The sequence below is a fragment of the Myxine glutinosa genome, chromosome 7 (assembly GCF_964187855.1).
Source record: "Myxine glutinosa chromosome 7, kmMyxGlut1.1, whole genome shotgun sequence".
Classification (NCBI taxonomy): Eukaryota; Metazoa; Chordata; class Myxini; order Myxiniformes; family Myxinidae; genus Myxine; species Myxine glutinosa.
In genome coordinates this window covers 88,026,095-88,040,365 of record NC_136267.1, presented here as the reverse complement: position 1 = coordinate 88,040,365, position 14,271 = coordinate 88,026,095, and the positions used below count along the sequence as shown (strand labels likewise).

General features: G+C 46.9%; 1 protein-coding gene across 1 annotated transcript in view; it reads left to right on the top strand.

Moving 5' to 3' along the window:
* The window catches only part of LOC137431391 (outer dynein arm-docking complex subunit 4-like), a 53,799-nt gene that overhangs the window by 23,487 nt on the left and 16,041 nt on the right, over positions 1–14,271 (top strand). Inside the window, exons 3-4 of the mRNA XM_078781199.1 lie at positions 10,697–10,850; positions 14,080–14,141. Coding sequence (XP_078637325.1) covers positions 10,697–10,850; positions 14,080–14,141 — 216 coding nt within the window. The remainder of the gene's footprint in view (positions 1–10,696; positions 10,851–14,079; positions 14,142–14,271) is intronic.

Sequence of the window (14,271 nt, the reverse complement as noted above, 5' to 3'; positions counted from 1 at the left end):
TTATCTTATTTTTATCTTATCGACAAACGGTTATTGACAAACCACATGTCACGGCCTGCTTTATAAACATTTATGACATCAATTGCTTATTTTTAGGTTCAAATAAACATACTCATCCACCATTGATGCATACACATTCCTTCAAGGTGAACAACACATCCGCAGATGGCGCAGACCCATCGGCCGATGGGTCTGCATTGTCATTTCTCGTGCATCCACAGATGGGTCGCCCATCTGCGGATCCGCAAACGGGTCAGACCCATCGATCCACAGATGGGTTCCAACATATATATATATATATATATATATATATATATATATATATATATATATATATATATATATATATATATATATATATATTGTTACAGACGCGGTTTTAGATGTTAGTTTACCGAGCGGTTTGGTATTACCGCGTCCGAACAGTTACTCCCCGATTAGAACCCGATCCCGCCCGACGTTGACCAAATCGCGCTATGCTAAATCAATGAAGGAAAGGACACAACAGCTGGGATTAATGAAACGACACAAGGGGGTACAGTTCTCAAGACCTCCGGAGGAGGATATAATTGGTGATGCAGAAACGGGTAGATTACACGGTAAGAGGTAAAGCACAGAAAAGATGGGCACTTAGACACAGTCTTATCTATCCCCGACAGACCACAGACAAACGGGACAAGACTGACTTACACAGGGATTGATGGCAAGGAAGGACAGGCAGTCGATAGCACAAGGTGCACCTTGGCTCAGGGGCAGAATCAACACGGTCCGGTCCAGAGATGCGGGGAGGTATTTCAGCGCTCGGAGGTGGCGTCTTCTCTCTCCAAGCTGAGGGAACATCTGACGTCACCTCCCTCTTCCTGCGCATGCATAGCGGGGAGTGACACGCCCTCGGCTCGTTAGCTCCGCCCCAGATGGAATCGGTCCGCCGCTTCTATTGGGTGCGGGGGGATACCGGGCTCCGCCCTTGACGAGGAGCTGACAGCGAGCCCCTGCGTGGTAACCCCGTCGGAGCACATGTTCAATGGCGGCTAACCAAGCCGGAGTGAGGACGCACACTCCCCGCGCCGCCGCCGCTGTTGTTGTTGTTGTTGTTGTTGTACCATGAGGGAGAACTGCGGGGAGGTATTGGGAGGTCCTAAACTTTCTAACGGTGCCATACAATCACATTCTGGTGCAACGAAGAGTCAGAATTAATGGAAACGAGTCCTTAACTGACATAGACTAAGAATAACTAGCAAGATGTCCTATAGTTGTCTACGTGAGATGCGGTGGACCTGGATGCGACATTTAATTGGGGGAAATAGGGGAAGGTCGGGTCTACAGAGTGTTGTTTACAGAAAATGGGACTAGGGAATGGGGGATTGGGGATAGTTGGGAAGTATTGGGGAAATAGGGGAATATTTACAAGCGGATATGGATGGAGGCCAATCTCATATCCGCAACATTGCACCCTTCTCTACCTCGGGGCGTCCCGACCCGATAAATTTTTACTTACTTTAGTGTGGCACTCAGATGTAGTTCCCTCTACTATTAACTCAACCCTGAGTGCGACAGTTTTACAGATGTTCACAAATGAGTAAATATGTCCCCCTGCGACATTGCACCCTTCTCCTCACAGAAACACACCCACAGGATAACCGAATCGCGGAAAGAATCCTCAAACTAAACATACAGCCGGTAGGGAGCATTATTTACACAAGACTGATATTTACACTACGATCCAGGACCTGTTCTTTGAGGAACACATGCAGATGTTATGCATAGAGAGAGCACGCATGCCAGCATCGATACACCAACCCACGAGTGCCCTGTGGCCCTACGGCCTTTAATAATGTGCAGAGCACCCCTTCCAAGCACCAAAAGCACCACCCCATACATACAGTCAGCACCATCCGGTGCACCAATAAAGTGTTCAATAATCACCGGTGGTGTCGCAGCCGGCCGATGTTCTGCCGCTGGTCTTGCCTTCTTGGAGCACTTGGCCTTCTGGCTTCCCTAGAAATAAAGAAAGGCGCCAACCGCATCCATTTCTAAATTGTGGCCGTCAGGGGGCCAACTATAGTGGTTCACCTCTATGGCATAGGTGCCACGTTGACCCAGAGGTCCATCCACGGGTGGTGCTTGCCCGCAAAAGAACTGCGGTCCATGGGGGGCGGCCACAAAAATTGCGGTCCATATGGTGTATCGATCCAGGCAGCAAGCAGCGAAAGTACAGGCCCACAACTGCAGAGCCAGCACCTCTCTCTCCTCTCTCTCTGCCCCAAAGCCAGATCCTCGGAGGTGGGAGACAAAAGAAGTAGACAAGTGAGTAAGGTGGTAAGGGCGCAAAAGTGCACGCAATACAAGGTGATGCACCCTGGGGGCACATGGGAACCAGGTGAGACAGGTACGTTCCTACCGTACGCCCCCCCCCCCCCCACCAGGTAACCTACATTGCCCCTCCCTTACCCCTTACTGTATCCACAAAACACAACACTACCCATAAACATCTACTTTACACATCAACAAACGTCCCTACTGTCTTCCCCGTTCCTCCCATAAACCAAATTCGTCTTTTCTCCCTCCTAACCAATCAAATTTGCCATTTCCAACTCTCATCAAAATTTGCCATTTCCAACTCAACATCAAAATTTGCCATCTCCAACTCAACATCAAAATTTGCCATCACCAATTCATCATCAGTCCCTCCTAAGGAGGGAGAGATGGAATCACCCCAATGTCTCATCCACGTCGTGATGCGTCTCACAAATCCAAACAGCAATTCTCCCTTCCTGCAACACAAAACAAAGGAACACAGGTGTGGAGTCATCATCATCACCTCAGGTAAGTGGCTGCGTATGGTGCGACAGGTTCATCAATCCTAACTATTTCCTAAATGACTTTAACAACTTCACATTACCCGGGGTCTTTCCCTGCCAATCCATTGGCCAACTTACACTATGGGTTCTAAAAACCAATTCCCATTGACCAAACTGTGGTGCTTCTCAATTTGGGGTCTCACTCCCCCGATTCAACACTCGGTGCTCTCGCACAATTTCTGGGCTGTGACGTGTAGCTCTCCCAGCAGGTCTACCCACCTGCACACCTCAACCACTGTAGTTGCCACCCGAGCTTACCTGCTCCTCACCCTAACCTAACTAACTGGGGAAGGCCCTCTCGCACTCTCACCCCCTCAGTGCCCTCTCTGGCACGGGCTGCCCGATCCACACCCGGGATCCTCAGGCACCCACTGACACTATGGCTCCCAGAGCCCACCTGCGGCCTCACCTGGCCGACATCCTCACAGTGGTGGAGTGCCCAAACCAACTACACACACTAACAGGCTACACGCCCAGCCATTTCCACAACACTAATGCACCCATCCACATACCATTCTGCATCCGCACCACAAATGCCAATATCCAACCACAATTTACCTATACCCTCTACCTAACACTTACACTACCCGCCCCGGGTACTCGTGAAAGGGGTCCACTCTTCCCCCATCCACACCTTCGCACCATGCACACCACTCCGTACCACTTACTCCATGTATTCCACACACCTGTACTTGCACACCTGTGCTCTCATACTTGGTGCCGCCTGCACCCTTCTCTCCCCCAAGCGCATTCGCGCTGATCCACAACACTCACTACTCATACACTGCTCCACACACCTGTTCAGTTGCACACCTGTGCAATCACACCTGTTCAATTCTCAACCACACGGCATCATCTCATCTAACTACTCCCCTCTGAAACTTGCGCTTCCCAGTCGCCCCTTTAAAATATTGCGCTCCCTCGTCATTATAATCCACACTAATCTACCTGCGTCCCCACTACAGGTATCCTTGTCACTAACTAATCTTAACGTTACCTAATGTCATCTTCGCTAGATCCCTATCAATATCCTAACCCACCCGGGCTAGTTTTCACTGCCATACACCCCATAAACCTAGTGCTCCTTTGCCCCCCCTCTTGTGAGGGATGACAGAGTTGCCATCCCACCACATCGGGCATCTCCCACTACCAATTTTGCACATCAAATTTCAACAAATCAAAAATTTGCCAATCACTACCCATCATCTGCCAATCATTACTGCCAATCCTTTCCCAATCATCAAATTTTGTTTTTTCTCTAATTTTGGGTCCAAAACACTAACCTCATCATTACAGTCTACTTACTAATGCCTCTCGGTGCGCCAATTCACTTCTACTGCTCGGCTTCGTACAGCCAAGCCAGGAATGCGGGTTGTTTGGTGCCAGCGGCTGGATACGTCCCGCATTTGTGGCAGGGACGGGGGCTTACCCGGGCCGAGATCCCACACACCACCTCGGCGTGGAGCCATCCAATGTCCCGATCTCGACCTGCCGGCACGTCTCAATAGAAAGTGGTCGCCATGACGACCCTTCCTATCGGGCTGCCCGCTCCGCCTAGTGGAGCACGGACGCGGCCGTTCAAAGCGAGGCCCAGCGTGGATCGCGTACGGCGGTCCTTTCGAACCCGCCGTGGCTCGGATCCCCGCTGGTTCTCGCGGCACGCGAAGCCCGGCACGCACCGAGGGCCCGATTCGGCTAAAAGTCGCTCTAACCGCTAACCCGGTTACCGTCGATGCCTCACCTGGATGCTTACAAGCATATGCTACCCCTTTCTTGCTCATACCTCCAGCTGTTCCCATGCTCCTCGTACCTTTCCTTACACACCTCGGTACACTCATTCCACTCACAGCCTTGGTCACACACCTGACCACCGAACACTTTGGCACACATTCGTTGGTCGCACACCTCAACAACACACCTCTTCGCGCCCCCTCCTCGGTCACCTCCTCTGTGACAATCACAGGTGTGCCCTCACTCGCACACCCAACCACGTGCCTCACTACCAATTCCAGCGTGCATTCCCACACACGCTCTACCATTCCAGGTGTGCTTCCTTTCTCACCTGTCACAACCAACTCACGCTCCGTGTCACTCTTACTACTCTCACCTCCACTCTTGACAGCACACTCACCCTTACTCTCGACAGCGCACTCTTTCCTCATGCACCCGTCCGTTACACACCTTTCTCGCGCACACTCTCCCGTTACACCCTCTGTAACACTCACCACAGGTGTACACTCTTCCTTACTTTTGACAGCGCACTCTTTCCCCATGCACCTGTCCGTCACACATCTTTCTCGCACACCCTCTCCCGTTACATCCTCTGTAACACTCACCACAGGCGTGCATTCTCCCTTTACACCCTCCGTAACACTCCTCACCACGCGCTTCCATGTGCTCCCTCGCACACGCGCTACGACCGACTCACTCTCAACTGCACCCTCACTCCTTGGCACGCACTTTTTCCTCACACACCCCAGAGTCGGACTTTCTCGCACACCTCCTTTTTCGCACACCAGACCTGTCGCACACTTCACCAACGGCCTCTCACGAACACCCGGGTCCATCTCGACCCCCAAGCTCATTAAATCACCTGGCGCATCATACGCACGACCATATTGGTCACCACTTACACCGGGTCCTCTTCCTCTTCACTTCTCCTCCATCACCTGCGAATCCCTCATCCGGTTAATGAGCACATCATCACGATCCGAACACAGACTTTGGACCAATTCTTTTACTTCCTCCTTTATCTCTTTCTTATCCTCTCTCCGTCGCTTCTTAATTTCGCTCACCCCTTCTTCCACTTCTTCTAATTTCTGCTTCACCTCCTTCATCTCCTCGTGTGCCCCCTTAAGTTCTTCCTCTAACTCCACCTTATTTTTTTCTATGTGCTCCCGCACCTCCCGCGCTTTACCCTCCATCACCTCTACCACTTTGTTCATTTTCCTCGTCAGGTCCTCATGTACCGTCTGACACTCTCTTTTAATTACCCCTACGTCCTTTTTCATCTCCTTGTGTGTCGATTTTAAACCCTCTATTACCGCTGTGTTCTTCTTTACCTGGTCCCCCAACTCCTTTTGTCCCACTGTCAGTTGTTCTACTCCCAGCGTCAACTCCTCTATACCACCTTGCAATTTTACAGTCCCCTTTCTCACCTCCTTCTCCATGCGCTCCTTACAGTGCCTCACCTCCTCGCGCACTCCTCCGACCTCCTCACTCACCCCTCTTCTGATCTCTTCTCCCATCACTTGCATCTCCTGCCCAGATGCCACCCTCATCTGCTCCATTTCCTCCCTGTGAGCATCCAATTTAGTTTCTACCCCCATTCTGACCCCCTCTATCTGCTGCCCCATTTGTTTAACTTCCCTTTCCGCTTGGTCCCTCATGTCCCTCAATTTGCCTTCCATACTGTTTTCTAACCCCTCTAACCCCTTTTGCATCCCTTCCATTTGATTCTCTTGAGCGGCCATTCTGTTTTCTACCCCCATTAACCCATCCTGTATTTCCCCTAATCTATTGTCTAATCCCTCTATTCTACTCCCTAACCCTCCGATCTGGGCCCCCATGTCCTCCCTCAATTTCTCGCTATTGGACCCCATCCTTTGTTCTAACCGTTGGCTATTGGCCCCCATGTCCTCCCTCAATTTCTCGCTATTGGACCCCATGTCCTCCCTCAATTTCTCGCTATTGGACCCCATTACCCCCAATTGCTCACTCTGCAGTTTGAGGGACGCCTGCATTTGCGCCATAAATTGCTCCATGAGGGCCTGCATTTGGGCCATCCCTCCCACTTGTGCAGCGGGTGCGGCCGCCGCAGCCATGTGCGAGGCGCCATTTTGCAAACCTGCCGCCCTCACTGCTTCGCTCTCCTCTTGTCCCTCAATTTGGTCCTGGATCGACCCTGCCTCACTCTCCTCTACCGGAACCCAGCCGTCTTGATCCGCCATAGCGCGACTTTCAAAATTCGGGTTTTTATTTTTGTAAAACAAAATCAAATTTCGCCGTTAATAATTTCGAGCGCGTGAAGCGCGCTTCGGGTCCAATCCCACTTCCCGACACCAATTGTTACAGACGCGGTTTTATATGTTAGTTTACCGAGCGGTTTGGTATTACCGCGTCCGAACAGTTACTCCCCGATTAGAACCCGATCCCGCCTGACGTTGACCAAATCGCGCTATGCTAAATCAATGAAGGAAAGGACACAACGGCTGGGATTAATGAAACGACACAAGGGGGTACAGTTCTCAAGACCTCCGGAGGAGGATATAATTGGTGATGCAGAAACGGGTAGATTACACGGTAAGAGGTAAAGCACAGAAAAGATGGGCACTTAGACACAGTCTTATCTATCCCCGACAGACCACAGACAAACGGGACAAGACTGACTTACACAGGGATTGATGGCAAGGAAGGACAGGCAGTCGATAGCACAAGGTGCACCTTGGCTCAGGGGCAGAATCAACACGGTCCGGTCCAGAGATGCGGGGAGGTATTTCAGCGCTCGGAGGTGGCATCTTCTCTCTCCAAGCTGAGGGCGCATCTGACGTCACCTCCCTCTTCCTGCGCATGCATAGCGGGGAGTGACACGCCCTCGGCTCGTTAGCTCCGCCCCAGATGGAATCGGTCCGCCGCTTCTATTGGGTGCGGGGGGTTACCGGGCTCCGCCCTTGACGAGGAGCTGACAGCGAGCCCCTGCGTGGTAACCCCGTCGGAGCACATGTTCAATGGCGGCTAACCAAGCCGGAGTGAGGACGCACACTCCCCGCGCCGCCGCCGCTGTTGTTGTTGTTGTTGTTGTACCATGAGGGAGAGCTGCGGGGAGGTATTGGGAGGTCCTAAACTTTCTAACGGTGCCATACAATCACATTCTGGTGCAACGAAGAGTCAGAATTAATGGAAACGAGTCCTTAACTGACATAGACTAAGAATAACTAGCAAGATGTCCTATAGTTGTCTACGTGAGATGCGGTGGACCTGGATGCGACATTTAATTGGGGGAAATAGGGGAAGGTCGGGTCTACAGAGTGTTGTTTACAGAAAATGGGACTAGGGAATGGGGGATTGGGGATAGTTGGGAAGTATTGGGGAAATAGGGGAATATTTACAAGCGGATATGGATGGAGGCCAATCTCATATCCGCAACAATATATATATATATATATATATATCTATATATATATATATATATATATATATATATATATATATATATATATAGTGTATAATATAATAATATATAGATAGAGCGAAAACTCTCAAATCCGAAATTTAAAAATGCAAAATATCCCAAAATCTGAAAAATTCGAACTTCAAAAAAAATATTTAAAAATATATATAGATATATTAATGCGTCATCTGCTTAATACCAATTCATCTGCTGGTGTGATGGCAACTATTAAGAAGGAGTTCACCATTTCACCATCAAGAGGTGGATTTGGGCAGTCGCATGGGATTCAATATTCAAAAACACAACCACCATTCAAAATTGCATGGCATAACTTATGGCCACTTACCATGTTCGATGACACTGAGCAACCTGAAGACTTTGAAGGTTTTACTCTTTCAAGTGAGAATGTTGATGCAGCAGAATTGATACTTTATACAAAGTGTATGAACTACTGAAGTGGCAAAGGACTTACATGAAGATGGCATCATCAGTAAGGCATGCCTTCCTAATCATCTATTTAAAATGTGCAAAATTACTATCATATTGTACCATATGACATGTATCGTCAGGTCGAGAGTGGAAACCCAGATAAAACAAAGAAGCAATATCTCTCGAGCAGACTATTACACAATTGTTACTAATATAAATCAAATCAACGTATAAAAAGGAAAGGTGCGAACTTAACACGATGGTTACTTTAATTATCTTTGTTATAAATGACGCAAGGTGAGAACAGCTGCAAGAGTTTGCCATGGTGAAAGAAAAAGAAAGCCATAGAGAACGAGAATGCTCACCTGCACTCAAGAGAACGAAATGTCCATACAGCAAACCCTCCCATCTACTTTCTTAACATTCCTCTCAAAGAATTTCATTCACAAAACCTCTTTGGTCTCACTCTCAGTGTTGATCATTCTTGGGCAAATCACATTTTAAAGTTGGCCTCCAAAGCCAGTCACCAACTGGGTATCCACCGTACAAAATCTATCCTTGGCACACCTGAACTCCTATCCACCTAAAACGCTTTCATCCACAGCTTGATGGAGTACTGCTCTTCCCTCTGGGCTGGCTCCCACTGCCTCACACCTTGCTCATCTTGACGCTGTCGAAATCAAGGCCTTAAAAATCATTGGAATCACCTGTGCTGAAGCTGAGTCTATGGGTCTATCACTTCCCATCACAGACAGGTCAATGGTCTCTCTGTCTTCCACCACCTCCTTTCTGGTCTTGCACCCTCTACTCTTTTCTTGCTTTGTCTCCCTTCTGCAGGGCACTTGCGGTCCACCATCAAGCCCCTTCTGGTGAAACTCCCAAAATCCAGAATCACTGTTCACCTCCACTCATTCGTTCCTCTTTTTCCCCACCTGTGGAAACTACATCCAATTTCTCTTGAATCTCATTCTGCCCTCCAGGTCTTCAAGACAGATGTTCCCCACCATCTCAGATCGTCCCCAATCTAAAACCATGATCTTTTCTACCCTCATTACCCCTCCCTAGGTCCACCTCTTTCTGGGTTTCCCCTCCTCCTGTTCAATTTTTTTGTTCCATTTCTGCTTCTTCCCCAGTTTTTCCTTCCACTTCTGTGACAAAGTGTTTGCACCTGTATCCGGCTTGTTCACCCCCTTCTTCCTCCTCCCCTTGCTCTCACTCTTATCCATGTCCTTTATACCTCCAGGTCTCCCTCTATTTTGTCCTCTACCTTGCTGTTGGTGTGTCCCCTCCTTCCCTTCTACTGTTCTTTCTAGTCTATTATTTCCTGGTCGATTCTTTGTTCTAGCTCCTCCATGAGCCTCGACTCTGCATACAAAAAACTTGAAAGGTGACCATCAGCCACTTTGCTACACCACGACTGGCAGCAAGGGAACACCTGCCAACATTTTAAAGCATCGATCTAAGGTTCATAGAAAAGCTTGTATCTAAATCACGTGCAGGACAAAGACATCAATTAGGACACATCGTTGTATTTTCTTTTCTTTTTTTGTATACAAGATCGAGGCTCGTGTAAGAGTTAACATTAATGACAAAAAAACAAACGAACACATAAGACTAAATAAAGGGAGCGGGAGACAAGATGGGGAGAGAGAGAGGGAAGCACACAAGTACAACATTTGAGAACAGGGACATCGGGAGATCTGTGGGAGATAGAGGGCTTGGGGGGAGGAGGCATGGGAAGGGGGGTGAGGGGTGGGAGAGGTAAAAAAAAAAAAAAACACATGGACACAGCTAGGACTTCCAGGAAAGAAGTCGGTATTCCAGAAAAGTGGATCTGGGGTGAATTAACAGGGGTAGAAAAGATGGAGAAAAGAGGAATGAAAGAATGAAGGTGAGCAGAGAGTATTTTTACCTGAATTACAAGGACATGAGGAGACAATGGACAAATTAACAGAGTATATGGAATTTTATCCTGGGTTCTGAGCATCATGAATCAGGCATTCTCGAGGAGAACTCCAAACATACAAACAAACGATCTGAACTTCTGTTTTGGGCCAATCACACAGCTAGAGAGGCAAATGGGGAATAACAAACATGTCTGCACTCTGTCAAGTAATGTTGATGACGATTATTTTTATGATGATGATGATGATGATGATGATGATGATGATGACGATTATTTTTATGATGATGATGATGATGATGATGATGGTGATGATGATGATGCTTCGTGCAGGGGGAGCTACAGAAAGCTGAGGTCCTGTACGCCATGGGCGAGTTTGAAATGGCCCTGGTGTGTTTCCATTCTGGGCAAAAGTTACACCCAAAAAAACCTGCCTTCCGCCTGGGCATCCAAAAGGTTCAAGAAACCATCGACAATGCAGTGGGGAGTAAGTCTTTTCATCAGTAATGTCATCATTTATCATGTCCCCATCTACATTACGATTCACACAAGTTCCTTCATCGGTTGCTTTATTGGCGACTAGATGTCTTCGTAATTTACTTCGTAAAGTTCGGTTTTCTTTTCAAGGACCAAAACGTGAGTTTTGAAGCTTCATCTTCGGAGCATTTTCAGGTGTTCCATATCATAGCATCTTTACTCCATGGTCCCTTGTCAGGATTATGATGAAACCCAGGCAGCATCCATCACCATCTCGTGGTGACACTTTTCTGCCCGCAGTCAGTGGGGCACTTTTAGGGAGAAATCTCTCCTACTGCCCTCATATACCCGCTCCCCTTCCAATGAGATGCCAACCTCTGGGGTTTGTCTCTATTGGGTTTGTCCATGCCCCATGTAATTACTCAGGTATGCCCCCAGGGAATCAAACTAGGACCTGTTGCGTTCCTGGCAATGATTAGCGACGTAGCGAGTTGTGACAGCACCGGAAGTGAAGTGAATAGTAAGGTGTGTCGCAATAAATACGTTGATAATCTCACTCTGAGTCTCGCGCAAAGTTAATCCCGATTCACAACTTCCTGTAATCACTGAGTTAAACGAATAGGCCTAGGGTAACAATATGCATCCGAATCACAAGAAATGTTTGTCAATTAATGTTTTCCTCTCGTGAATTCGACCAGCAACTATCGGGGATGCCACTTCAGGGTGGTTGTACCCCCCCAACGCAAGTTAGTGGCAAATCTTCTCCATTCTTCCCATCTACCCGGATTTGTCAGGGCAGCACAGTCATGGTCAGATCTTGTCAGCGCAAGTCTTCTTCTCTGTGTCTCATCTCTCTCGAACTTCCTCAAACTCTGTCGTGGTCCAGACTTCGTGAAGGCGGGGTATACCATCCTTGATGTGGGGGATCTCTGGGTCCCTCCTGGGAAATTGATCAGTTATCTCCATGCCTTGGGAGAGTTTATCCAGGGCTATACAACAACAACAACAACAACAACAACAACAATATGGTATTCATAGAATACTTACCCAATGCAGCCGGTTTGGTGCGAGCCAATTCTTCTGGTTTTTATGGTTTTCTTTCCTTGATCCAATATGGCTCCCAGACCACATGACCAATGACGTCGTAAATTTACATTCTCCAATATAATTGTTGCATCGATCACGCTCAATAAATTTCAAACTGATCGGACTAAGTGTTGTATTTGTCGAATTAGGACGTCACAATGAAGGCACCAATGACGTCATTGTTAACAACACTTATTCCACATGCGGAGTTCTTTACAATGAGTTATGTTTCAGGTTTTTCCATGGTGCAGTTTCGGAGATATAGAGGTCAATTTGGTTTTCCAAAATGGCGCCTGTACCACATGACATCCATCCTATTTGTACCTCATAGTAGACACCCTTATGTTGAGGATTGTTTGATGCTTTTCACGCGATGTCCTATTTGTACCTCAAGATAGATAACCTTACATTAAGGATTGTTTGATGCTTTTGCTGAAACTCTCGGACTACGTGTCACTGAATTTAATTATGAATTAGAGTAAATATCCAGCTATGGCGTCATTCCATTTTAAATTAATCTCTATCTTCTTTTATCTTATGGTTATGATTGTACAATTTCAGTTAATCACTATGATTGAAATTATTTAATGAATGGTATATATGCCTTTTCACTTCGAATGTGACTATTTTTCTTTGTATATATTTTTAATTTGTGTCAATATTGTCAAATTTTTCTTTTTTTGTATGCGTTGTCGGGGCTCGTATAAGAGCTAAGACACAAAACATACAACAAAGGGAACTGGACACAAGAGGGGGTGAGAGAGGGAAGCACAACTACAGTCGGGAATGGGGACATCCAGAGATATGTCAGAGAGAGAGAGAGGGCCCAGGTGGGGTACACGGGATAAACATGATGGACACTGCAGGGACTTCAGGAAAGAAAACGGGATTTAAAGGAGGAGGGTTTTGGGGTAGATTAACGGGGGTATAAAAGATCATCGTTTTGTATGGGGAAAGATATAATGGTGGTGAACAGCTGTTTTGAAGACCAGGAGGTAGGAGTGAGATTGAAGAGAGTGAGGGAGTTTGTTCCAAAGGCGGGGGAAAAAGAGGACTGAAAGAGTGAAGATGAGCAGAGAGTCTTGATTTTGGCAGTTTCACCAGAAGCGGGTTGCTGGCAGATTTTGAGCATCCTGCAGAAATACCGGGGGGACATAGCACAGACAGTGCAAGGCCGGAGCGGAATCGGTAGAAGACAGAAAGACCATCGACCTGCCTGTGGTGAGAGAGTGAAAGACACTCAGAATCTGCTTTGGCACGGACAATACCATATTTTACCATTATCTATATATAGCGAATTTTTCGTGTTATGCATTCTTTTTAGTATGTTAAATCATAATTGTATATTTATTTCCTCTTTTGTGTAGCATTGTATCCTAGAACGGCACTCAATAGAGCACATACCTCCGCTGGCCTGAACACATGATTTGTATCTAATGAAAGGCCTGATCTGCATCCGGACTTTAACTGAAATCAAATCAGCTTGTTATTGTCACCTACCAAGTCATCCACCAAGTTTAGTCCAAATCTGTCAATAACTTTTTGAGATATCCTGCTCACGGACAAAAACAAACAAACAAGAAGACGTCATGCAGAGCATGATACTTGCAAAATCCACCCCTCCCGAACCCCGGACCCCCCCCCCCCCCCCAAAAAGGTTTGATCATTTCATTAAGATTAAAATTGACGATCTTAATCAAAGCTTGGGTCAATCGGATTAAAAGTGACGATTTTCAGATGAAAATTGAGGATTTTAGAAGTTTGACCGTGAGTTGATCCTTGACCTTTTGACCTCAAAAATAGTTGGTTTCCCTATTTCGTGACTCAATATGCAAATGCTGTTCAATTTTCAAGTCAATCAGATGAAAAATGCCAATTTTTGAAATTTGACCTCAAGATGACCTTTGACCTCAAAAACAATAGGCTTCTTCCCTATGACCAACTCTACAATCTGGTGAAGTTTCGTGGAGATTTTATTAAAATTGTGACCTGTAGGCGATTGACAAACAGACAGACAAAATAACAAACTCAACCAACCAATATATTTTTAAAATCTTCGATTTTCACAAGTAACAAACAGATAGACGGGGGTGAAAACTTAACCTCTTTCCACCTTTGGTGGCAGAAGTAATAATAACTTCTTTTCATTTTAGGTCTGCCTTACTTCTGCCGAAAAAACGAAGGAAATGCGCAAATACATGAGATGCAGGCTAAGGTGAGTGGTAACACCACTGTTGTACATATGTCACAGAATACATGCACGGAATACATGGACATCACGATGCATGTACAGCACAGAACACATCATGATATACAAGCATTGTAAAAGCTTTGCAATATCCAGG